Below are 26,534 nucleotides of genomic sequence, written 5' to 3'. Positions count from 1 at the left end.
CAATGTCCAAACGCTGTAAGGGCTTTTCATAAGACATTTCGATTTGTCCATAAGGTTTTAAATATCCAAAAATATTGAGAGATGTGTCAATCTAAATAGGGTTTCTATGGCTAGCTATGGGGTACGTTTTAATATTCTCGAATTTATTCAAAACTAAGATGGAGAACATCTTAAGAATAAACCACTCTGTAAAGAGAAAAACTATAACTGTTTTTTTTTCTTCTTCTTACCGTGCTTCATGTTGCCCGCCATTGATTGTTGTCCACCACAACTGGAATTGCCACTACTGCTGCCGGCACTATAATCGCCACTATTCGACGGTACTTGACTAAATGTTACACTTTTGTGTTGGGCACTACACGATGAAGCAGTCGATAGATTTCTTTGATGTTGTGAGGGTGGTGGTAGTGGTGGCTGTTGCTGCTGCTGCTGTTGCGATTGATGAGGATAACGCGTTTGATGGGCCGGTGATGCTGGTGTTGTTGGATATGATGCCTGTTGTTGATTGGGGGGATAGTAATGAGATCCCGCCGTTGACGTTTGTTGTGTTGTTTGAATGTTTTGATGTGGCAGTGGTTGTGGTTGTTGGTGATGTTTTGGTAGTTGTTGTTGATGTGTTGTGTTGTTTTGTGTTAATAAGGGTTCGGGGACAGTACGTGTAAAACGTTGAGGGTATTCCAACATTCCAAGAACTCCTCTAAAATTGATTTAGAGGAGAGCTGTGAAGTAAAAAAGTTGTTGTGTTGTTTTGGGGTGGCAGGTGCGGTGTTTTAGAGGTATATTGGTTGGAATCCAAGACCCTCCGCCGCCTTTGCTTTAATAGTTGATCCAATTAGTTGTTTGTTCTTCGCTATAGGTTCCAGAGTTAAGAAAAAAGAAATAAAAGAAATATTTTTCATAGAGATTGGAGATTTTCAAAATTTCTTCGCGATTTTGTTGCCAATATTTTGTTTTTTTGGTTGCGGTTCAAGGTGGTGGTGGTGATGATGATACCAATACCAAAAATTCTTGGTAGGTTGTTGCAACAGGATGAATGTTGGTTGTAATGTTGCTGATGATGACTGTATGACGTTGATGGGTGGTGGTTGGTGTCCTTCTCTAGGTGGAATCCAATTCTTTGTAATGATCGTCTAAAGACTGTGGAGGCCAATGTTTAAACATTTCTAATGTTAGCGCATAACCCAAATCAGCAAAAATCATAACGAATCAAGCAATTCAGATGTGTGAAGCAACAAAAAACCGAAAAAGAGATGAAAAGAAACAAAATAAAAGAAAAACAATTAAATTAAAGTTTGAAAAAAGCACAAATTAATAATTCAATGATGTTGAGCAATTCAAATTGTTTTATTAAAAATAAAAATTATGGTGAAATATTGAAATTGAAAGATGTTACAGTATTTCAAAATGGTGGTGATGATGATAGTGGTGGCTGGTGATTGTTACAATTAACCCAATGGTGGCAATGATAAGGATATTTATACAATCTTTTTTACAGGAAATCCACAATGGGTTAAGTGCCATAGCTATGCACAAAATGTTTTAAAGCTTTGGAAATGTATGCCATAAAAATTCAAATAAAATAGAATTCATTCTGCTGTAGATGATATGTTGTCCCTTTTAAAATCTTCGATTGGTATTGAATTGATGCCCCACATTTCTATGCTAATTTTACAGATATCACAGAGGAGATTTTTTACATGTACCCCTCCCTCCCCTCCACTTTTTTGTTCCCCCATATGCATTTCAATCAACCATTCATTGGTATAGCTAGCTAGTGCTATTCATTCATTCGCTTATTGGGTATTTATTTGTTTCTTAGCAAAAAATCTATCAAAAAGTGGGTTGAGCAAATATTACTTCTAGAACGCTCACCATTCAGCAGAGGAGGAGTTCATCACCAGTTCATGTGCTGCACATTGAGTTCATGTTTGTTTTTAGTATTCATATTTAAAGGCAAAAAATCAACTGCTGGCTCCTTTCAGCTAACATGACAGAGAGAGCAGAGCATAGCGCGCAACAACTTGAAAGTCAATAATGAATTGCAAAATCTGTTTGGAATCTTTTTCTTTACACTTCACAGCGTGAACATACACCACACACACATACACACACAAGTTGAACAAATTGTCGTCATTTTGATGACATAGCCATCAGGGAGAAACATAGAAAAACATTTATATATATTTTACCCTTCACATATACGACTTCATGTATGTTAGAGGGTACCAGGCAGGGTTGGCGCCTTTGGATATTTTCAGCCATGACAAATGATGGCGAAATTGGTACAACTTTATTGAATTCCAACTACATTTGCATATCATAAACCCACAATGTGAAATAAAAGAAAATTCCCAAGCCCATATCAGACTACGTGTTTTTCCAAAACCAACTTCGACTTCCGATTAATCGATTTTTGCAACGTGAAAATGTCGAACTCTATATTTTATTATAAAAAATAATCCCAAAATCGACCTCTAGTGATTGTCAACTTCTTCCTGGCTACAATTATTCACTATTTCTCGTATTTCAAAACGATTTTCAAGAGTTACTGATATAAAAAATAGGAAAATTTGATTTTGAAATGGCAACCCTTGAAAGTATGCAATTCTAATAAGTCAATTTTCAATCGATGCTGAATGAAAAGTGCAGAAAAATTGTAATTGGAAATTAACACGGAGGAAAATGGGTCAATAGACAGAGACACAAGAAAATTGATTCAGGTGAAGGAAATGAAAGAGATTTTGAGGAAATGGAAAAAAATTCCAAATTTGAAATGGAAAGTCATAAAAATGGGAGCCAAAAATAACACCCACAAGATAAAGATTAAAATCAATTTAAAAATTTAAAGCCGTATAATAATAGCATCAGAAGTAGTCGTGAAATAGTAGATCGATCATAAGCATGTTCAAACAAAGGAGCTATTTCGGGGTTTTCAGAGCTTTGGTTCTATTATTTCAGGAAGTATGGACTTAGTTCTTGTACCGTCGTATAAGGGCATATAAACTGCAGCCAATATCTAAACTAGTCTATGTATGAAAAAAATATTACGATGTGCAAAATTACACCTTCGAGCACACAGTGTGTCCAAATTCAATATTTTGTGACAAAAATGCTATTTTTTAAATTCCCATCAAAATTACGTTATCTGATAGAAAACAAGAGAGAGAAATGAACATTTCATTGCTTGTACCGTTATATGTGAAAAAAAAAACAAGTAAAAAAGTATCAGTCGGCTTTGCCGACAGAGATATACCCTCAGCCTGTGTAAATTGAAAAAAAGTTTTGCGGAAGAGGTACTTAAATGAATGGACCGACATAGACCATGGGGGTGCCATGGGGGTTCGGGCTATTTTCTCAAGAAGTATGGACTTGCCCCTGACGTTTACCATCGTAATTGAGGCAGCGAATGCAAGTTGCTTCAACATTAACATTCAAAATACGCCTGATGAGCCTGGCTTAAACCACCAGGAGAAATGATCATAGCGTAATGGTTGAGTGTGTGGTATTTCGCTAGAATTCATTTTTCAATACAAAACTCCTTAGGGCATGTTAGCTCGATTAATCCAATTAATTAATTAAAAGCGTTCATAAATAATGTCGTTCGTCCTAAAAAAACAATAATAAAACGAAAACTTCACAGCAGAGCCCGGCTGCCCCGGCTGAGGTTTGAACCTGGGTCTTCTCCAACAAACAGACAATGTTGTCGAGGTCTCAGCGTTCTAAGCCACTGCCAATCTATCATATCAACAAACTAGTCGACATGATATCAACAAAAAACTTCAGACACTGAAGACATTACAATTCATGAAGGAAAACCCCTTCGATTGTACATGTGAATGTATTGAGAAAATGATTCCTAGACAAGACACTAGGGTGACTTGGTAAAGAAAAATACTTCAATAAATACTTCATAATTACAAATTTGTAAAAATGTTTGTATAAATAGAAGTTATCAAAATCAGCCTTTATCTTCTAGCCATTGACATTCAAAATACGCCTGATGAGCCTGGCTTAAACCACCAGGCGAAACGATCGTAGCGTAATGGTTGAGTGTGTGGTATTTCGCTAGAATTCATTTTTCAATACAAAACTCCTTAGGCCATGTAAGCTCGATTAATCCAATTAATTAATTAATTGAAAATCAAAGTGATTCGATAGCAGGTCTTAAAGTGAACTTATCCGAAATTTTGTGTGGGAGGTACCGGATGGAGTGGACAAATATAGTCCATATTCGAACCTGATCCATATCTGGTAGATATATTAGGATGTGTAAAGTATGGACCAAACACAACATTTTTGAACTTTTGTGGGGGAGGTACCTGAAGTAGTGGACCGATATGGCTTATCTTCTAACTTAAACTTCGAAGGCCAAATTTTGGACCGAATCGACAGATCCGTTCGAGAGTTATCTTGCGCTCCAAGGTGTCATAGGGGCTTTTTGCACCCTTCCGGCCATTTTCTCAGGAAGTATGTACCTGCTCCTGATGAAACTTGCACCGTCGTATGGGGGGAAGGGAATACAAGTTACTGCAACAAAAATCAAAGCGATTCGAAAGCAGGTCCTAAACTGAACTTATCCGAAATATTGTGTGAGGTACCCGAAGGAGTGGGCCGATTGAGTCCATATTGGAACCTCGTCTAAGTTTGGTAGAAATTTTATGATGTGCAAAGTATGGACCAAATCGGTTACACCTTTCGAGAGTTATCGTGCGTACAATTTTTTCGAACATTTTCCAACTTCTGTGGGGGAGGTACCTGAAGGAGTGGACCGATATGGCCTATTTCGAACTTAAACAAAGTTTGGACAAAATATTACGAAGGACAAATTCCATGCGCTCAAAGCAATTGTTGAAGCACTTTTTCCACTACGATTGAGACACCTTAAAAACATGGTTTTTGAACGTTTTTACAGCATCTTCTGCGATTGCTGCAATTTTTCGGGCTCATACGCATAGTTCCATGATTCGTCACCTGGATCCATCTTATAAATATCTTTTGAAGCAACGCGTTCGTATTTATTCGAACGCCCAAGGATGCATCTATGTCACTGTATAAACATGGCGATCTTGCATTATCCGTTCACGCAAGACCTACTTTTTTCTAGCACAACGGCCGTTTTTGGACTACCATCAGCTTCGTTTTTTTGCGATTGTCCGCAGCGATTGATTTCATTAAACCAGTTTTTCATAGTCAAAAGTTGTGCAAAATGTTCGGACGAAAATGTTCACAAGTAAATTCCAACGAGTGGTCCTAGTACTGAGAACATTTATGCTAAACAATTTCAAACTTTTCAAGTGAAATGTAAAATGGCATCTGGCAATGCTGCGTGCTGCCTAGGCCGGAAACTTGTAAATCATTTCGTCGTCCAATCCCAGAAATACTCAGGAATAAAGGTTGCAGATGGGTTTCCTTGGAGAACAGGTATAAACATTAGGTGGGGCGATTTGAACACCACCACGGGCGCCTAGATTTTCTGATTATTGGGTTTGTACAACAAAAAAAAACATTGTTCCACAACATCTCATACGGGACAAGGGAGACTTCTCTCATATCAATGAGTGCACCCCGATTCATATTAGCTCAATGGTATGGGACCTACTGTTTATCGCCGAGTCCGAACGGCGTGCCTTAAGACACCACTTGTAGAGAAGTTTTTCAAGGCTGATATACTCAGGAAATGTCGCCAACATTACTGAGGGGTATTTTGCCACCGTTGAAAAATGTTTGATGTTGCCTGGCCGGGGAATCGAACCACTGACCTTCTGCGTGCAAGGCAGGTGTGCATACCATTGCACCACGGTGACACCCAATTGTACTGAGCAAAAAAGTTCCGATAACAGCCAAACCACTGAGATTTTCGATCCAACACAAAGACAAAAATTGTAGCCAAGACAATAATTAAGAACTCTCTAGTACACAGCAAAACCATTGGAACGCTCCATCAGGCAGTTATGGTCCCGAGAATGTGCACATATTTCGGAAAATATCGATAAATTACACTGTGCTACAAAATTTGGCTCAAAGTCAGTGGGTGGAAATTTCCTTTTGGAGATGAAAGCCCTTGGTGAGTGTACTAAGAACGCAAAAGGAAATTTTCAGAATAGGTCAAGTTTCTGAGATATGGTTTGGCCAAAATATCCTTGAAAAAAATTTCAAGTCAAAATCCGGGGGCTCGATTTTCACCGTAGACATATGGTCTAGTGGACTTTTTTGCTCAGTACAATCCCAAGAATCAGAAACTCCAGGCGCCCACTATCACTTTTTTCCTTCCACACAAATCGCCCCGGCCTAATAAACATATTCTGTCTTTATGTTTAAAATTCGTAATTTTTGTACCCACAAATTATTTTAGGCTGTTCTTAAATAAAACCTACGATATGTTAGAGTTGATAACAATCAATCATTTACTCGTTTATTGGAGCAAAGGAGCCAAAAAAGGTAATATACCTTGCAGTACCCCCATTTCTTGGTTTAAAATCTTCAAAATATTAACTTTTTTCGACCGGTTTTTGATGTTTTTCTATTTTTTATAGTAGTTTAGTCAATTTTCTTCACAATCACAAATATTATTGATATTTTCGATATACTGGAGGTCCTTCTCTTTGATGCTCATATGGATTTTTAGCCCCTTTAGCTCCGAAAGGGGAGTTAAAATTTTAATTTTTGGTACGACATTATTCAGAAAAATAATGTTGAGAAGGATAACTAAAGTTTCTCTATGATTTTGACGGTCAAATCTACATTTCCTTAAGAAATGTTCATATTTGCTTAAATTGGCTCTATTTTTTTGCACACTTTTTACAAGCTCTGCCCTGCCTAAACAAGGTCAACTCTCAAATTGGACAAATGTTGACTGAATTTTATTTATGGGATAATGTACTATTATAAAAATGCAAATTGTGCCAAAACACTCTTTGTAGAAGTATTTTAGAAACGTTTAATGCGTTGTGCCGTATGTGGCTCTATTACTTCGCACACCAGTGTATAACAGAATTCTGAGCTGGAAATATTTATTCCTTAAATAGGGTCGATGTCGTTTTGCATGAACTGGAATATTAGTGAACAAACATAGTTTGTTGGTTTAAACCCAATAACATATAATAATGATGTTGAAAACTGAGAAATCACACATTGCTTTTCGCTTGTTAAAATAATAATATTAATAAAGACAACAAATTTCTGCTAATTACAAAAGTTGTCACAAAAAAGCCAAAACTTTCCAAATCAGTACAACTTCATGTGAGTAGTTTAATGCCCATATAACCATGAGTAGAAATAATGCTTTTTGAACATTATGAATTTTGACATATTAACATAAAAGTTGTTTTACACAAATGTTATAAATTAAATGTTAGAGTATGTGATCTATATTTATTCCATAGACCTACTCAAAGACAGCGACATTAATGAAAATTTAAATTTCGAAAATAATTTAAAACATATCAAATATCGATGGCTCACATTCCCATCGGAAAATTCAACTATTCAGGCGATATAATAAAACCATATATTTTTTTTAACCAAGTTTAGATATGTATGTATTTTGCAGTAGAATAAAAGGTAAGTGAATTGTGACCTTAATTAAATATAAAATTGCCACAAAATTTCACAGGGGATATTGAATCTTATGAACATTTTGATACGCAAATGGATATTTTAAGTTTGCCTCCTACTAATGTCACCATGTCATGCCCCGTCCCCGCACATATTTATCAATGTACAGTTTAAATTTTCCCTCCACATGTCCCCATGTTATGCCTCCTCTCTCACTTAATTCACACCAACATCCATCGGCATTGTTATTAAGAGTAAAAAAGATACATTTATTATTAAACCGTAACGAAAGTAACAGTTTTAGAAATTAAAATTAAGCCAGCTTATTGTCAAGTTGTGATTTTTTTTTCGTTCACAGCTTTTGTGAAAGAAAAGTAAACAAACCGCCGAAGATTTCTTGACTAAATTCGAATGCTGTCATTCTACTACTATTACCACCACCGGTTCGGTTCACTCATCCATGCATTCATTCATTGAGAGCGTAATAGATGGGAAAAACTTTCACTTAATACAGACGACTCTACATTAATTTAATTAATTTCCATTTAAGAGTGAAATAGACATTAAAACCCGCAGTATATTATGCCCTTACTGTAGGGCATTTGTCTAAGTGAATGATCAGCAATTGAAAGATCATCGACATATTCCAGTTATTCAGAGTCACCTGTAGCTAAGCAGCAAATGGTTTTCTACAAAAAGACCTGTGGTCGATTTACAATGATGACAAAGACATACAGTCTACAGATATAGACACTACTTCGGATAAATATATATAAAAAAACAAGTAAAAAAAGTGTAAAAGAATGTTCCAAGGCCTACAGAAGGTCGGCCAATTATTTTCCATTATTGTGATTTGAGTTTCTTTGTATTTTAAATCACAATTATGTTTTTGACAACAAACATAACAATCAGGTGGGCTTAGTGTCCGACTGTAAAGACTGTGAAATGTTCCTTAGTATTCTAGCCACTTCTCGATTTAGCCATGTCCCTCCGTCTGTCTGACTGGGGTGCACGATAACTCTCGAACTGATCAACCGATTTGGTCCAAAATTTGGCTTTGGTTATATTTGGTCCAACCATAGTTTGGGAAGGGAGTAACCGATTTGGTCCATGCTTTGTACATCGTTAAATTTCTACCAGACTTAGATTAGGTTCCAATATGGACCCAATCGGTTCACTCCTTTGCGTACCTCCCACACAAAATTTCGGAAAAGTTCAGTTTAGGACCTGCCTTCGAATCGCTTTGATTTTTGTTGTAACAACTTATATTTACTGTCTCCATACGACGGTACAAGTTTCATCAGAGGCAAGTCCGTACTTCATGACAAAATAGACTGAAAGGTCAACCATGTATAGTGGTTGGAGCGCACGATAACTCTCGAACGCATCAACCGATTCGGTCCAAAATTTGGCTTTCGTAATGTTTTGTCCGAAGTTAGTTTAAGTTCGAAGATGGGTTATATCGGTCCACTCCTTTTGGTACCTCCCCCACAAAATAACGATAACTCTTGAAGCGATTGATTGATTTGGTCCATACTTTGCACACCCTAATATATCTACCAGATATAGATCAGGTTCGAATATGGGCTATATTTGGCCACTCCTTCGGGTATCTTCCACACAAATATGTCGAGTTCACATTTAAAACCTGCTCTCAAATAACTTTGGTTTTTGTTGAAGCACCTTGTATTCGCTGCCTCCATTAGGACGGTAAAAGTTTTTTCAGAGTGTAACGACAAAAGTCGCTACGCTCATTTTCGTGTGCACCCTTTGTCTATGTTATGTTTATTTCCAAACTGAGTTAACCACCCCTCATATTTGTTTACTAAAGTAGTTCAAGTGTTAATCGTTAAGTTCCCTTACCGCTCGACTCAAGGCCACGATGGGTGTGGTAATAGGTGACCTTGTATTCGCTGCCTCCATTAGGACGGTAAAAGTTTTTTCAGAGTGTAACGACGAAAGTCGCTACGCTCATTTTCGTGTGCACCCTTTGTCTATGTTATGTTTATTTCCAAACTGATTTAACCACCCCTCATATTTGTTTACTAAAGTAGTTCAAGTGTTAATCGTTTAGTTCCCTTACCGCTCGACTCAAGGCCACGATGGGTGTGGTAATAGGTGACACCTATCATCTCTGGTAATAGGTGACATTTATCATCACGGTTATCCCTACCAATAAGTGCCTAAATTATATTTGTTTAATGGGTAATAGGTACCACGTGGTTTTCCTATAAAAGGGCTGAAAGAATTACACGAAGGATCAGCCAGTGGTCAAAGGAAGTCAACACAACAAGTGCGCGAATTCAATCGAGTTATGGTAAACAGTTGCTCATAACCAGGTTAGTCAGAGTGGTGATATTCAATTTCTTGTCCCGATTCCTTGAAGTTTTCACAACTCTTGGAACTCCATCGTTTACCCAGATGCCTTGAAGTGTTCGAAACTCTTGGAACTCCCTCGCGCACTCTTGTCCAGATTCCTTGAAGTGTCCGCAACACTTGGAACTCCTTCGTGTACTCTTACCCAGATTCCTTGAAGTGTTCGAAACTCTTGGAACTCCCTCGTGCACTCTTGCCCAGATTCCTTGAAGTGTCCGCAACTCTTGGAACTCCTTCGCGTAGTCTTACCCAGATTCCTTGAAGTGTTCGCAACTCTTGGGCCTTCGCGTACTCTTGTCTGAGACTCCTTGAAGTGTTCGCAACTCTTGGGTCTTCGCGTACTCTTGACCAGATTTCTTGAAGTGTTCGCAACTCTTGGGTCTTCCCGTACTCTTGACCAGATTCCTTGAAGTACCCGCAACTCTTGGAACCCCGTTGCGTATCCTTGTCCAAGACTCCTTGAATTGTTCGCAACTCTTGGGTCATCTCCTTCGCGTATTCCCCATTTAGCCAATTGCCCAGTTAGCCAATCTGCCAATCGCACTCTTGCCAACCGGAGAACTTATCTAGGTCTCCATTCACGGAAATTTGTCTAGATCACCACAGATGACCAGGACGGTGGAGCGAACTTATCCAGGTCGTTCAACGGGCCAACATAGACGGAGAACTTATCCAGGTCTCACCAGCAGCCCATATACGGAATCTACACGGGTCTTCCATCGAGACCGGACTGCCAACGACAAGCTGATAGGTGAACTTATCCAGGCCACCCCGAACGAGAGACCGAAACGCGGCCTTGTGTATATACTCAATAAATTTATACTTGTGTGCCTTTTAAAGAAATCCCGTTAATAAATCAAAGTGTTGATTAAAAACCAACATGAAACCCGTGTTATCACTCTCTCGGTCTTTCCACTTACAAATTTCTGTGGCAGACACTGGACCCCCGCGAGCTATCCTAGCAACCTCGTTACAAGAGGCAATTTCATACTTCTTGAGAAAACAGCCCGAAAGGTGTAAAAAACCCCTATGGCACCATATGCAGTAGCTGGAGAGCACGATAACTCTCGAACTGATTTAGTTCAAAATGTTGCCTTCGTCATATTTTGTCCAAACTTAGTTTCAGTTCGAAGATGCACGCACAAAAATATATGTTTTGGTTCCAAAAATGTATTTGTTTTGTTCAAACATTGTAATCCAAATCCAAAAATACCATCTTTTGTTCCAAACATAGAAAACAAAAACAACTTTCGAATTTCCGCAATATTGTTAAAATCGTTAACAATACCGATTGTAGGAACTATCATAATCTAATTTTGTTTACAAAAAGTATTATCAATACAGAAAACCAGCCCAGAAATTTTTGATTTGAGTGCATATACTTCTCATATACACTTTTCGCCTAACTTGGATATAAATGTCGCGTATAATATTGCAATCATTGATGAACACAATACATGGTTTGCTGCATTGGCTGACAACAAAGACAAACAAAAAGCCACAAGAACCCACCACAACATAAGGAATAATTAAACACCATACAAACATGAAAAGGAAAGAAGAATGAAACAAAACAGAAACAAATAAAAACAAGAGTCTCACAAGTACATACACACAAAAACAAAGGTAAAGGCAGCATGTCATACAAACACACACCACAACTCACCAAAATTGTTTTTTCAACACGGCATCGAATAGCGAGAGAAGAGAAACAAATTTTCGAAGAAAAGAGAGAAATATTGTTCAGTTGACACAAACTATTTTTGGATTTACAATACTACATGAGGAATCCAACAATATGTTAACAATACATATTTTGCTCTTGGAATATTGTTGGATCAAACATATTTTTTTCTCTGCGTGTGGGCAATACCGGTCCACAACTTACGGTATTTCACCCCATAATTAAAAAAAATTAAATAATAGGTATGCACGATATCTCTTGAACGGGGCAACCAATTTGATCCAAACCGTGGATCTCCTAATATTTTGTCCAAATTTAGTTTAACTTCTAAAATGGCCCATGTCGGTCCTCTCCTTATGGTACCTCACCCACAAAAGTCCAATATTTTGTCTAAATGCAGTTTAGGGTCTGTTCGAAGATCCGTTGGAAATTTATACCGATGCTGTTCGTTGTGGTTCTGTTTACAGCGATATTATGTTTTCCGTGGACAAGTCCATGCTTCCTGGCATACTAGTCCAAAATTATACGATGACCCGCTGAAATAACTAGTGGGCACGATATCTATCGCTATGATATGACTCCCACAATAAGATCCACTTCCATATTGGACTATGTCGGTGCATTCCTTCAAGTACCTCCTCCGCAACACTTTTGAACTTTGATTTGATTTATCCGTAGCATAAGTTCCTTTCTAATATCCATGTTTACTCTGAAATACTTCAAATACACTATTATGTATATTTTTGCCTGAAAGTATGCTCATAAATTCATCATTTTAAGATTTAGCACCCTCAAAAAGTTAAAGCGTAGATGGCGTTATTGAATAATTCTGGCAAGTTTCGTGAACTTTTTGAATAAACTTTTAAAACCCTTTTTAAGGTCATGTTAAGCTTAGGAATATTTTTAGATCAATCTTGATCTTCCTAATCTGGCTTTCATAAGCATATTTTTCTCGCCTTGTCCTTTAAAGAAATTATTTTTTTTATTTACATATGTTGGAGTCCATGTGGGGTATTATAAACGCGTTGTTGACCTCCGCATATAAAAAAGTACTTCTCAGACACTTTTTGAAATTTTTTTTAAACTGATTTTTAAATAATATTTCGAAAGCTTGTGCCCCACAACAGCATTTTTACAGCAATGTCATGAAGACAGTCCTTCTTTGAATTTCAGCATAATTTTCGACTTATTTTATAATGATGCTACTTATGGCGGTTAATCTAAACAAACAAAAACAACAACATTCCCAAAAAACATGTTAACATCAAAATTTACATACATAAAAAGCACTAAACGTTTCGCTTTGAGTAGAGTGTGGAAATTACTATAACAAGCCACTACCAACAACTACAACTTCTACTTCAAAATTGAAGAACCGTTACATACGAAAGAAAAATCTCTTCAAATGAATTACATGGAAAAACATCATCAACAACAACGAAAAAACTAGAAGACCCCACGAAAAAAACTGGCAAAACAAATGTGTGTCATGGCTGGCATGACCGACCGACCGACAGGCTCCCCTCCAACTGCTGCTGCTGGTCGTCGGTCCTGTGCTTGCATGCTGTTTTTGTTATGGCTGGGTTATAACATTTTGAGCCAATTACTACATGTTTTTAGACCAGCAGTAAAATGAGGTGTAACGTCATTTTTTTGATATTCATTCACAACAGCAGTGACTCAAGCTACTAAATCCGAATGGGGGAGCGTTTTGTTATTCTTATGAATAACAGCAGTGATAAAGAGAAGGAGAGATAGAAAAAAAAAACACATAATGGTAATGATGTTAAAGCTTTACTTTTACTATTATTTTTTTTTAGCCATTGAAGGGGATTTGTTATATTTTTTCTCGTTTTGTTAACCCTAAAATGAGTAATGGGGAACTGTGGCAGTCTATCCCATTAGGATTTTTTAAAGGTGAGTATTATTAGGAACTATGCGCAATAAAAGTTCTTCTCTAATATCTAGTTTTATTCCAAAAATACTATAAATAGATTATTACTTAACTCTTCCGCCTAAAAGTGTGCTCAAAAATGCACAGTTGTCAGACATAGCATCCTCAACAAATTGAAGTATAGATGGCGTTATAGTATATTGTTCACTTGGGTATACTTCTTGAATAAACTTTCAAAAATGTAAGAATATTTTTAGGCCATGTAAGAATATTTTTAGAGCATTCTTGATCTTTCAAGCCTAAAATTCCGAGTCGCCAAACCTTCATTTCTTAACAATATTTCGAAAGCAATACAGAGCTGGTATGCTTTATCCGCAGTATAAGTTCATTTCTAATATCCATTTTTATTCTTAAAATACTTCAAATATACTTTCACCTAATTTTCCCCCTGAAAGTATGCTCATATATCCTTTCATTCAGCCATACCAACAATATACTATAAATATACTATTACTAAACTTTTCCTCCCAAAAGTGTGCTAAAAATTCACAGTTTTCAGACATAGCACCCTCAACAAGTTGAAGTAAAGATGGCGTTATAGTATATTGTTCATTTAGGGACACCTCTTGCATAAACTTTCCAAAATATAAGAATATTTTTAGACCATGTAAGAATATTTTTAGAGCATTCTTGATCTTCCAAGCCTAAACTTCCGACCCGCCAAACCGACCCGCTGGAATAGGACTGTTCAAAGTGAAAACTTAAAACTCGTTTTTCTCGAAATGGCATTTTTGAGGTCCTTGCTAACGATAGCTCGAAAACAAATGGACTGATCTTTATATATTTTGGTGAGTTTATTAAATGCATACAAATCTTGTCTTTAAGCGAGACAGATTTTCTTTTTTTTAATTTTTGCCCGTATTTTGAACAGAAATTGGGTAAATTTCTTTGTTACAATCGAAATTTTGAATTTTGCAGTTCATAATTTTTAAATAGTTTTTTTTTTTTAATTCTGTTTCGCCAAGGGACAAGATTATTAGGTTCTTAAAACGCCCACAAAAATATACGATCGATATATCGTTTTCAAGCTATCGTTGGCACCGCAAAACGCGTTTACAAAAACACAAAGGTTCAAGGCATGCTGAGGTCTCTAAGCTGGATTTCTTACGAATATTTTTGAGACAAATCCAAGTTCTCTAAGCGTGGATTTCTTAATAATATTTTCAAAACACCGCTGAGGTCGCTAAGCGTGGATTTTTTAAGAATGTTTTCAAGACAAAGCCAAGGTCTCTAAGAGTGGATTTCTTAAGAATATTTTGAAGACAAAGCTAAGGTCTCTAAGCGTGGATTTTTTAAGAATGTTTCAATACAAAACTGAGGTTTCTGAGCGTGGATTTCTTAAGAATATTTTCAAGACAAAGCCAAGGTCTCTAAGCGTGGTTTTCATAAGAATATTTTCAAGACAAAGCCAAAGTCTCTAAGAGTGAATTTCTTAAGAATTTTTGCAAGACAAAGACAAGGTCTCTAATAGTGGACTTCTTAAGAATATTTTCAAGAAAATGCCAAGGACTCAAAGCGTGGATTTCTTAAGAATATTTTCAAGACAAAGCTAAGGTCTCTAAGCGTGGATTTCTTAAGAATATTTTCAAGACAAAGCTAAGGTCTCTAAGCGTGGATTTCTTAAGAATATTTTCAAGACAAAGCTAAGGTCTCTAAGCGTGGATTTCTTAAGAATATTTTCAAGACAAAGCTAAGGTCTCTAAGCGTGGATTTCTTAAGAATATTTTCAAGAAAATGCCAAGGACTCAAAGCGTGGATTTCTTAAGAATATTTTCAAGACAAAGCTAAGGTCTCTAAGCGTGGATTTCTTAAGAATATTTTCAAGACAAAGCTAAGGTCTCTAAGCGTGGATTTCTTAAGAATATTTTCAAGACAAAGCTAAGGTCTCTAAGCGTGGATTTCTTAAGAATATTTTCAAGACAAAGCTAAGGTCTCTAAGCGTGGATTTCTTAAGAACATTTTCAAGACAAAGCTGAGGTCGCTAAGCGTGTATTTCTCAGGAATATTTTCAAGTCAAAGCTGAGGTCTCTAAGCGTGGATATCTTAAGAATATTTTCAATACAATGCAGAGGTCTCTAAGCGTGTATTTTTAAGGAATATTTTCAAGTCAAAGCTGAGGTCTCTAAGCATGGATTTCTTAAGAATATTTTCAAGACAAAGCTAAGGTCTCTAAGCGTGGATTTTTTAAGATTATTTTCAAGACAAAGCTAAGGTCTCTAAACGTGGATTTCTAAAGAATATTTTCAAGACAAAGCCAAGGTCTCTAAGCGTGGATTTCTAAAGAATATTTTCAAGACAAATCCAAGGTCTCTAAGCGTGGATTTCTAAATAATATTTTCAAGACAAATCCAAGGTCCCTAAGCGTGGATTTCTAAAGAATATTTTCAAGACAAAGCCAAGGTCTCTAAGCGTGGATTTCTAAAGAATATTTTCAAGACAAAGCCAAGGTCTCTAAGCGTGGATTTCTAAAGAATATTTTCAAGACAAAGCCAAGGTATGTAAGCGTGGATTTCTAAAGAATATTTTCAAGACAAAGCCAAGGTCTCTAAGCGTGGATTTCTAAAGAATATTTTCAAGACAAAGCCAAGGTCTCTAAGCGTGGATTTCTAAAGAATGGATTTCTTAAGATTATTTTCAAGACAAAGCTAAGGTCTCTAAACGTGGATTTCTAAAGAATATTTTCAAGACAAAGCCAAGGTCTCTAAGCGTGGATTTCTAAAGAATATTTTCAAGACAAAGCCAAGGTCTCTAAGCGTGGATTTCTAAAGAATATTTTCAAGACAAAGCCACTCTAAGCGTGGATTTCTAAAGAATATTTTCAAGACAAAGTTGAGCTTCCTAAGCGTTGATTTCTAAAGAATATTTTCAAGACAAAGTTGAGCTTCCTAAGCGTGGACTTCTAAAGAAGACAAAGTTTAGCTGCCTTAGCGTGGATTTCTAAAGAATATTTTCAAGACCAAGCTAAGCTTAGTTTTCTTAAGAATATTTTCAGGACAAAGCTGAAGCCTCTAAATGTGTATTTCTTAAGAATATTTTCAAGGCAATGCTGAGGTCTCTAAGCGTGGATTTCTTAAGAAAATTTTCAAGACAAAGCTGAGGTCTCTAAGCGTGGATTTCTTAAGAATATTTTCAAGACAAAGCTGATGCCTCTAAGCGTGAACTTCTTAAGAATATATTCGAGACAAAGCTGTGTCTCTAAGTGTGGATTTCTTAAGAACATTTTCAAGACAAAGCTGACGTCCCTAAATGTGGATTTCTCAAAAATACTTTCAAGACAATAATGAGTTCCTAAGCATAGATTTCTCAAAAATACTTTCAAGACAATAATGAGTTCCTAAGCATAGATTTCTCAAAAATATTTTCGAGACAGCAATGAGCTGTTCAAGAGCGAATTTATCCAAAATATTTTTAAAGACAATACTAAGCTCTCAATGGTGGATTCCTTCTTACGAATATTTGAAGGTTATATTAAGGTTCCAAAACATTATTAACATCATAATGCTTGCTTGTTATCAAAAACGATGTAACACCGGAAAGAGAAATGAAACAAGCCCGTCGTTGGTTGCCAAGTTAGTTTACATTACGACCGGCAAGCGTAAAGAATTTTGCTTTCTTTTCAAAACTTTTGTTGTTATCTTCACTTCTTCAGTGGCACAAAAGACGAATTTCAACAGCAAAACAAACAAAATAAAATTATAAACTAGATTCCCCCAAAAGCGTTCTTGTGTGAAGTGTGTATAGAAAATTATAACGGATCATGTTGAGGTTTTATTTACTTGTTTTATAAAGAACATTTTCTTTTCAATGGTCCATGAAATTTTCTAAAGAAAAAAATAAACAAAAAACAAAACACTTTAATTAGGTTATATCGTTAGCCTAATTATAAAACTTTCGATTAAAATAGTATTTTTTTTTATTTTATGTAGAAATGACTTTATGGATCTTTGGGTGCATGAAACAGTGTGGTTTGTTTGTTTAAGCGGCATTAAAGTGGGGGAAATATTCTAATAATCATCTCAGAGTGAAGTAAAGAAAATGGAGCAAATAAAAAATCTGCAAACGGCAGAAACTACTGAATATTAATCTCCACTTACAATGTACAAAATTATTTTGCCAAAAATAATCTTCGCATCACGAAGAGAGTAAAGAAGCCTCGTCTGTCTCTAAATTAAGGTTTAGATTCCCGGTATTTTCTTTTTAATATTTTCAAGACAATGCTGAGATCTCTAAGCATCGATTTCTTAAGCATATTTTCAACACAATGCTGAGGTCTCTAAGCTTGTATTTCTAAGGAATATTATCATGACAAAGTTGAGCTTTCTAAGCGTGGATTTCTAAAGAATATTTTAAGGCAAAACTGAGTTTCCTAAGCCTGGATTTCTGAAGAATATTTACAGAACAAAGTTGAGCTTCCTAAGCGTGGATTTTTAAAGAATGTTTTCAAGGCAAAGTTCAGCTTCCTAAGCGTGGAATTTTAAAGAATATTTTCAAGACAAAGTTGAGTTTCCTAAGCGTGTATTTCTAAAGATTAATTTCAAAGATGAGCTCCCTAAGCGTGTATTCATGAAGAATATTTTCAAGACAAAGTTGAGCTTCCTAAGCGTGGATTTCTAAAGAATATTTTCAAGACAAAGTTGAGCTCCCTAAGCGTGGATTCATGAAGAATATTTTCAAACCAAAGTTGAGCTTCCTAAGCGTGGATTTTTAAAGAATGTTTTCAAGGCAAAGTTCAGCTTCCTAAGCGTGGAATTTTAAAGAATATTTTCAAGACAAAGTTGAGTTTCCTAAGCGTGTATTTCTAAAGATTAATTTCAAAGATGAGCTCCCTAAGCGTGTATTCATGAAGAATATTTTCAAGACAAAGTTGAGCTTCCTAAGCGTTGATTTCTAAAGAATATTTTCAAGACAAAGTTGAGCTTCCTAAGCGTGGATTTCTAAAGAATATTTTCAAGACAAAGTTGAACTTCCTAAGCTTAGATTTCTAAAGAATATTTTTAAGACAGAGTTGAGCCTTCTAAGCGTGGATTTCTAAAGAATATTTTCAGGACAAAGTTGAGCTTCCTAAGCGTGGATTTCTAAAGAATATTTTCAAGACAAAGTTGAGCTTCCTAAGCGTGGATTTCTAAAGAATATTTTCAAGACAAAGTTGAGCTTCCTAAGCGTGGATTTCTAAAGAATATTTTCAAGACAAAGTTGAGCTTCCTAAGCGTTAATTTTTAAAGAATATTTTCAAGACAAAGTTGAGCTTTCTAAGCGTGGACTACTAAAGAATATTTTCAAGACAAAGTTGAGCTTCCTAAGCGTTAATTTTTAAAGAATATTTTCAAGACAAAGTTGAGCTTCCTAAGCGTGGATTTTTAATGAATATTTTCAAGACAACGTTGAGCTTCCTAAACGTGGATTTTTAAAGAATATTTTCAAGACAACGTTGAGCTTCCTAAGCGTGAATTTCTAAAGAATATTATCAAGACAAAGTTGAGCTTCCTATGCGTGTATTTCTAAAGAATATGTTCAAGACAAAGTTTGGCTTTCTAAACGTAAATTTTTAAAGAATATTTTCAAGACAAAGTTGAGCTTCCTAAGCGTGGATTTTTAAAGAATATTTTCAAGACAAAGTTAAGCTTCCTAAGCGTGGATTTTTAAAGAATATTTTCAAGACAACGTTAAGCTTCCTAAGCGTGGATTTTTAAAGAATATTTTCAAGACAACGTTGAGCTTCCTAAGCGTGGATTTTTAATGAATATTTTCAAGACAACTTGAGCTCCTAAGCGTGAATTTTTAATGAATATTTTCAAGACAACGTTGAGCTTCCTAAACGTGGATTTTTAAAGAATATTTTCAAGACAACGTTGAGCTTCCTAAGCGTGAATTTCTAAAGAATATTATCAAGACAAAGTTGAGCTTCCTATGCGTGTATTTCTAAAGAATATGTTCAAGACAAAGTTTGGCTTTCTAAACGTAAATTTTTAAAGAATATTTTCAAGACAAAGTTGAGCTTCCTAAGCGTGGATTTTTAAAGAATATTTTCAAGACAAAGTTAAGCTTCCTAAGCGTGGATTTTTAAAGAATATTTTCAAGACAACGTTAAGCTTCCTAAGCGTGGATTTTTAAAGAATATTTTCAAGACAACGTTGAGCTTCCTAAGCGTGGATTTTTAATGAATATTTTCAAGACAACTTGAGCTCCTAAGCGTGAATTTTTAATGAATATTTTCAAGACAACGTTGAGCTTCCTAAGCGTGGATTTTTAATGAAAATATTCAAGACAACGTTGAGCTTCCTAAGCGTGGATTTTTAATGAAAATTTTCAAGACAACGTTGAGCTTCCTAAGCGTGGATTTTTAATGAATATTTTCAAGACAACGTTGAGCTTCGTAAGCGTGGATTTTTAATGAAAATTTTCAAGACAACGTTGAGCTTCCTAAGCGTGGTTTTTAGTGAATATTTTCAAGACAACGTTGAGCTTCCTAAGCGTGGATTTTTAATGAATATTTTCAAGACAACGTTGAGCTTCCTAAGCGTGGATTTTTAATGAATATTTTCAAGACAACGTTGAGCTTCCTAAGCGTGGATTTTTAATGAATATTTTCAAGACAACGTTGAGCTTCCTAAGCGTGGATTTTTAATGAATATTTTCAAGACAACGTTGAGCTTCCTAAGCGTGGATTTTTAATGAATATTTTCAAGACAACGTTGAGCTTCCTAAGCGTGGATTTTTAATGAATATTTTCAAGACGAAGTTGAGCGTGGATTTTTACAGAATATTTTCAAGACAAAGTTGAGCTTTCTAAGTGTGGATTTCTAAAGAATATTATCAAGACAAAGTTGAGCTTCCTGAGCTTGGCTTTCTTAAGAATAATGTAATGTTAATATTCCACATAAATGAATGTTCATCAATACACCTTCCTCATCTAATAAAAAATAATATGAAGTAAAAATGGTATAGGTGAATCATCCATTGCCTTTTTAGATTTCGTAGGCTTCTAGAACGAATTTTCAAAAACTTTGCATTATGTCTCACCTTTATGCACAATATGATCAGGAAAGGAACAAACGTCAGAACACAAAATTGACTAATATAACAATGAACCAACCTATTGTCTTTTTAATATACACCTCAAATTCCTATATTTTAGTAGCAAAAAAAGTGGTGGCGTGTAATTATTTAATAAAAACAAAAAGTTAATGAAAATTATCTTTATTTTAACGACCAATTTATATTCCAAATTAAAACTAAAACTCATTTTGTATGTAAATGAAATGATTTGGTGGAGCTTCCCTTGGGTTTGGCGGCTATGTCATTCAAAACAAAAAAAAAAAAACTACTAAAAAGTGGATGGTAATAAACACCATTACCATTTGTTCATTTTTGTTTAGGTTAACACACAACACTTATAGGAAGTTAAATACTTTAATCCTCATGGTAGGAACAGTTAAGGCCACCATTTAGCCAGCTCCGCACACCCTCCCAGCATATGACTCACTCCCACCGCAACAGCACAACAAAAAATGAACTTGTTTTGACCGCACTTACCACCCACCCACCATACGATAAATGACGTCTTTAACAAAAAGTTATGTTGAAATATTGTAAAAGAAAAAGTTGAATGGAGAAAGAAAATGGAAAAAGATTTCGTTGCCCTTGCAAAAATTTTAGAAGAATATTTTCTTTTATCGCTCTCCTTTGTTAAGTCGTTCGTTCCTTTTCATATAAACACTTAAAGAAGCAAAAAAGTCACCCTTTTTAGGACTTCTTTTAAAAGTTAAAGTGTGCTATGTCTCATAGTAATAATGTTTTTATTTTGTTTGCCAAGTGTTTGTGGTCATAAAGTGTCATTTGAAACTTCAAAATGAATGGAGAGTATAAACAAATACAGTACATTCCCAATTTAAGAGACTTTTCAGTAAGGGAAACCGCAACGTTCGTGGGTTTCACAATGGCAAAAGACATAGAAATATTAGACTTAGTCTAAACATTTAATATTTACGTCTTAAGTCTTCATTGACCTATTGTTTATAGAAGATTCCGTTATTAAGGCTACACCTGATATATTTTCTGTATTTCGCCTAAAAGCATACTATGTCAATTCAATTAAGCCAAGTCAACCACCATAAATGCTACATTTGAAATATAGATGGCGAAAATTCAATATTAATTTCTTCAATTTCTAGGACTAAAGTTTAGCACTGAGCTTCCTAAGTGCCGATTTCTTCAAAATATTTGCAAGGCGAAGCTGAGCTTCCTAAGCGTGGATTTCTTAAAATATTTTCAAGACCAAGCTGAGCTTCTTAAACGAGGATATATTACGAATATTTTCAAGGCAAAGCTGAGCTAATTAAGTGAAGATTTCTTAAGAATATTTTCAAGACAAAGTTGAGCATCCTAAGGGTCCATTTCTAAAGAATATTTTCAAGACAAAGTTGAGCATCCTAAGGGTGCATTTCTAATAAATATTTTCAAGACAAAGTTGAGCTTCCTAAGCGTGGATTTCTAAAGAATATTTTCAAGACAAAGTTGAGCTTCTTAGGCTTGGATTTCTAAAGAATATTTTCAAGACAAAGTTAAGCATCGTAAGCGTTGATGTCTAAAGAATATTTTCAAGACAAATTTGAGCTTCCTAAGCGTGGATTTCTAAAGAATATTTTGAAGACAAAGTTGAGCTCCTTAAATGTGGATTTCTAAAGAATATTTTTAAGACAAAGTTGAGCTTCTTAAGCGTGGATTTCTAAAGAATATTTTCAAGACAAAGTTGAGCATCCTAAGGGTGCATTTTTAATGAATATTTTTAAGACAAAGTTGAGCATCCTAAGGGTGCATTTCTACTGAATATTTTCTCTATAAGCGTGGAAATATCCACGTTTTGTGGTCTGTTGTGTGTCTGAAAAAGAATATTTTCAAGACAAAGTTGAGCTTCCTAAGGGTGGATTTCTAAAGAACATTTTCTCCTTAAGCGTGGATTTCGGAAGAATATTTTCAAGACAAAGTTGAGCTTCCTAGACGAGGATTTCTAAAGAATATTTTCAAGACAAAGTTGAGCTTCCTAAAGTGGATTTCTAAAGAATATTGTCAAGACAAAGTTGAGCATCCTATGGGTGGATTTCTAATGAATATTTTCTTCTTAAGCGTGGATTTCTGAAGAATATTTTCAAGACAAAGTTGAGCTTCCTAAGGGTAGATTTCTAAAGAATATTTTCTCCTTAAGCGTGGATTTCCGAAGAATATTTTCAAGACAAAATTGAGCTTCCTAGGCCTCGATTTCTAAAGAATATTTTCAAGACAAAGTTGAGCTTCCTAAGCGTGGATTTATAAAAATATTTTTAAGACAAATTTGAGCATCCTAAGGGTGGATTTCTAATGAATATTTTCAAGACAACGTTGAGCTTCCTAAACATGGATTTCTAAAGAATATTTTCTCCTTAAGAATATTTTCTCCTTTCTTTAAATATCCACGTTTTGTGGTCTGTACTGTGTCTAAATATTTTTTTTAAAAAATCCAAGTTTTGTGGTCTGTTGTGTGTCTAAAAAATATTTTTTTAAAAAATCCACGTTTTGTGGTCTGTTGTGTGTCTAAAAAATATTTTTTTTTAAAAAATCCACCGTTTGTGGTCTGTTGTGTGTCTAAAAAATATTTTTTTTTAAAAAAAATCCACCTTTTGTGGTCTGTTGTGTGTCTAAAAAATATTTTTTTTGTAAAAACCCACGTTTTGTGGTCTGTTGTGTGTCTAAATTTTTTTCCACTTTTTGTGGTCTGTTGTGTGTCTGAAAAATATATCTTTAAATATCCACATTTTGTGATCTATTGTGTGTCTGAAAAAATATTTCTTTAAAAACACACTTTTCGTGGTCTGTTGTGTGTCTGAAAAAAATATTTCTTTAAATATCCACGTTTTGTGGTCTGTTGTGTTTCTGAAAAAATATTTCTTTGAAAATCCAAGTTTTGTGGTCTGTTGTGTGTCTGAAAAAATATTTGTTTAAAAAATCCAAGTTTCGTGGCCTGTTGTGTGTCTGAAATAATATTTCTTTAAATATCCACATATTGTGGTCTGATGGTGTCTTTATTCCCTCAAATATTCTTTACAGTCTCTGTTTACCATTTGTTTGGATTTTGAAACACTTGACTATTGTGGGATACAAAATTGAGACCATACTGTATATATGTATATTTCACCCTCTTCTATGTGATGCACTTGACAATATTGTCCTTTCGTAAAATAATGCGGAAAAATAAGTCAAAACATTACTAAACATAAATCTGAATGATATTTGAAACATTTTCAAAATTATAAACCGATTATTGCATTGAAAATTGAGATGTTTTTACTTTAAGATATTATGGGATAGCGGCAATCCGAAGCAATGATATTATATGTTAATAACCGATTAAATCTTGCACTAGTGTAAAAGTGTGAATGCCCTATAAGAAAAATAATCCCTAAAATAATGCCGAAGAGAAAAGCTTCTGACATTCTATGGGGGCTTATTTCATTACAAAACAATGTATGCAGTCAACACTGAACTTGAATTTCCAACTAATCACACAGCAAATGATAATACCTTCGACGAACTAACATTGAACGGAATTTGAAATGTTAATGATACTCACTTATCGTCGCCTGCTTGCCTGCCAAGCTAATTTAGACAAAAAATCACACACACGCATTCAAAGTGCATCGAAGAATTTCACCATAGACAGTTTCTTTTTTAAAACCAAAACAATAACAAACATTCTTGTAAATCTGCCAAGATTTTCTTGTTTTCTTTTCAATCATTCGAATGGTGATTGACAATTTGTATACAAAAAATGTTTTTCTTCTGTACATTTGGAAAAAGTTGTAGCTTTCACTGTGACAGAGAGAAAAAAGTTTAACAACAAGTGTGAATTCATGGAAAATTTAATTTAAATTTCAAATTAAACAAAGAGAAGAAAGATCCAATTAATTAAAATATTTATATAGAATAAATATAACTAAAAGCATTAACAGAGGCCAGTGGTGCTTTAACCTCCATTAGAAAATAAGTTTTTGTTTAAAAATGTTTGAGTAAAAACAATTTTGGACTATCGGAGAAGTCTTCCAATATAAACTTTAAAATATAACATAACATATAAAATATAAAATATAAAATATAAAATATAAAATATAAAATATAAAATATAAAATATAAAATATAAAATATAAAATATAAAATATAAAATATAAAATATAAAATATAAAATATAAAATATAAAATATAAAATATAAAATATAAAATATAAAATATAAAATATAAAATATAAAATATAAAATATAAAATATAAAATATAAAATATAAAATATAAAATATAAAATATAAAATATAAAATATAAAATATAAAATATAAAATATAAAATATAAAATATAAAATATAAAATATAAAATATAAAATATAAAATATAAAATATAAAATATAAAATATAAAATATAAAATATAAAATATAAAATATAAAATATAAAATATAAAATATAAAATATAAAATATAAAATATAAAATATAAAATATAAAATATAAAATATAAAATATAAAATATAAAATATAAAATATAAAATATAAAATATAAAATATAAAATATAAAATATAAAATATAAAATATAAAATATAAAATATAAAATATAAAATATAAAATATAAAATATAAAATATAAAATATAAAATATAAAATATAAAATATAAAATATAAAATATAAAATATAAAATATAAAATATAAAATATAAAATATAAAATATAAAATATAAAATATAAAATATAAAATATAAAATATAAAATATAAAATATAAAATATAAAATATAAAATATAAAATATAAAATATAAAATATAAAATATAAAATATAAAATATAAAATATAAAATATAAAATATAAAATATAAAATATAAAATATAAAATATAAAATATAAAATATAAAATATAAAATATAAAATATAAAATATAAAATATAAAATATAAAATATAAAATATAAAATATAAAATATAAAATATAAAATATAAAATATAAAATATAAAATATAAAATATAAAATATAAAATATAAAATATAAAATATAAAATATAAAATATAAAATATAAAATATAAAATATAAAATATAAAATATAAAATATAAAATATAAAATATAAAATATAAAATATAAAATATAAAATATAAAATATAAAATATAAAATATAAAATATAAAATATAAAATATAAAATATAAAATATAAAATATAAAATATAAAATATAAAATATAAAATATAAAATATAAAATATAAAATATAAAATATAAAATATAAAATATAAAATATAAAATATAAAATATAAAATATAAAATATAAAATATAAAATATAAAATATAAAATATAAAATATAAAATATAAAATATAAAATATAAAATATAAAATATAAAATATAAAATATAAAATATAAAATATAAAATATAAAATATAAAATATAAAATATAAAATATAAAATATAAAATATAAAATATAAAATATAAAATATAAAATATAAAATATAAAATATAAAATATAAAATATAAAATATAAAATATAAAATATAAAATATAAAATATAAAATATAAAATATAAAATATAAAATATAAAATATAAAATATAAAATATAAAATATAAAATATAAAATATAAAATATAAAATATAAAATATAAAATATAAAATATAAAATATAAAATATAAAATATAAAATATAAAATATAAAATATAAAATATAAAATATAAAATATAAAATATAAAATATAAAATATAAAATATAAAATATAAAATATAAAATATAAAATATAAAATATAAAATATAAAATATAAAATATAAAATATAAAATATAAAATATAAAATATAAAATATAAAATATAAAATATAAAATATAAAATATAAAATATAAAATATAAAATATAAAATATAAAATATAAAATATAAAATATAAAATATAAAATATAAAATATAAAATATAAAATATAAAATA

The 26,534-nt window shown here is 32.6% G+C and overlaps 1 protein-coding gene across 5 annotated transcripts in view; it reads right to left on the bottom strand.

The window, feature by feature from the left end:
• dock (SH2/SH3 adaptor protein dock) overlaps positions 1–26,534 on the bottom strand; it is a 92,638-nt gene that overhangs the window by 16,366 nt on the left and 49,738 nt on the right. For 2 of the 5 annotated variants that reach the window (XM_073970374.1, XM_073970375.1), the window contains one exon: positions 231–1,163. In XM_073970374.1, the coding sequence (XP_073826475.1) occupies positions 231–684 (454 nt within the window). In that variant the 5' untranslated portion in view covers positions 685–1,163. Of the gene's footprint in view, positions 1–230; positions 1,164–17,344; positions 17,390–26,534 lie in introns of those variants that run through there. The other 3 variants (XM_073970378.1, XM_073970377.1, XM_073970379.1) reach the window with 2 other exon arrangements.

The sequence above is a fragment of the Musca autumnalis genome, unplaced genomic scaffold, assembly GCF_047663935.1.
Source record: "Musca autumnalis isolate F117 unplaced genomic scaffold, ASM4766393v1 scaffold_2, whole genome shotgun sequence".
In the NCBI taxonomy this organism is placed as follows: Eukaryota; Metazoa; Arthropoda; class Insecta; order Diptera; family Muscidae; genus Musca; species Musca autumnalis.
The sequence above is the reverse complement of the archived record's forward strand: the minus strand, read 5'-3'. Positions and strand labels throughout refer to the sequence as shown.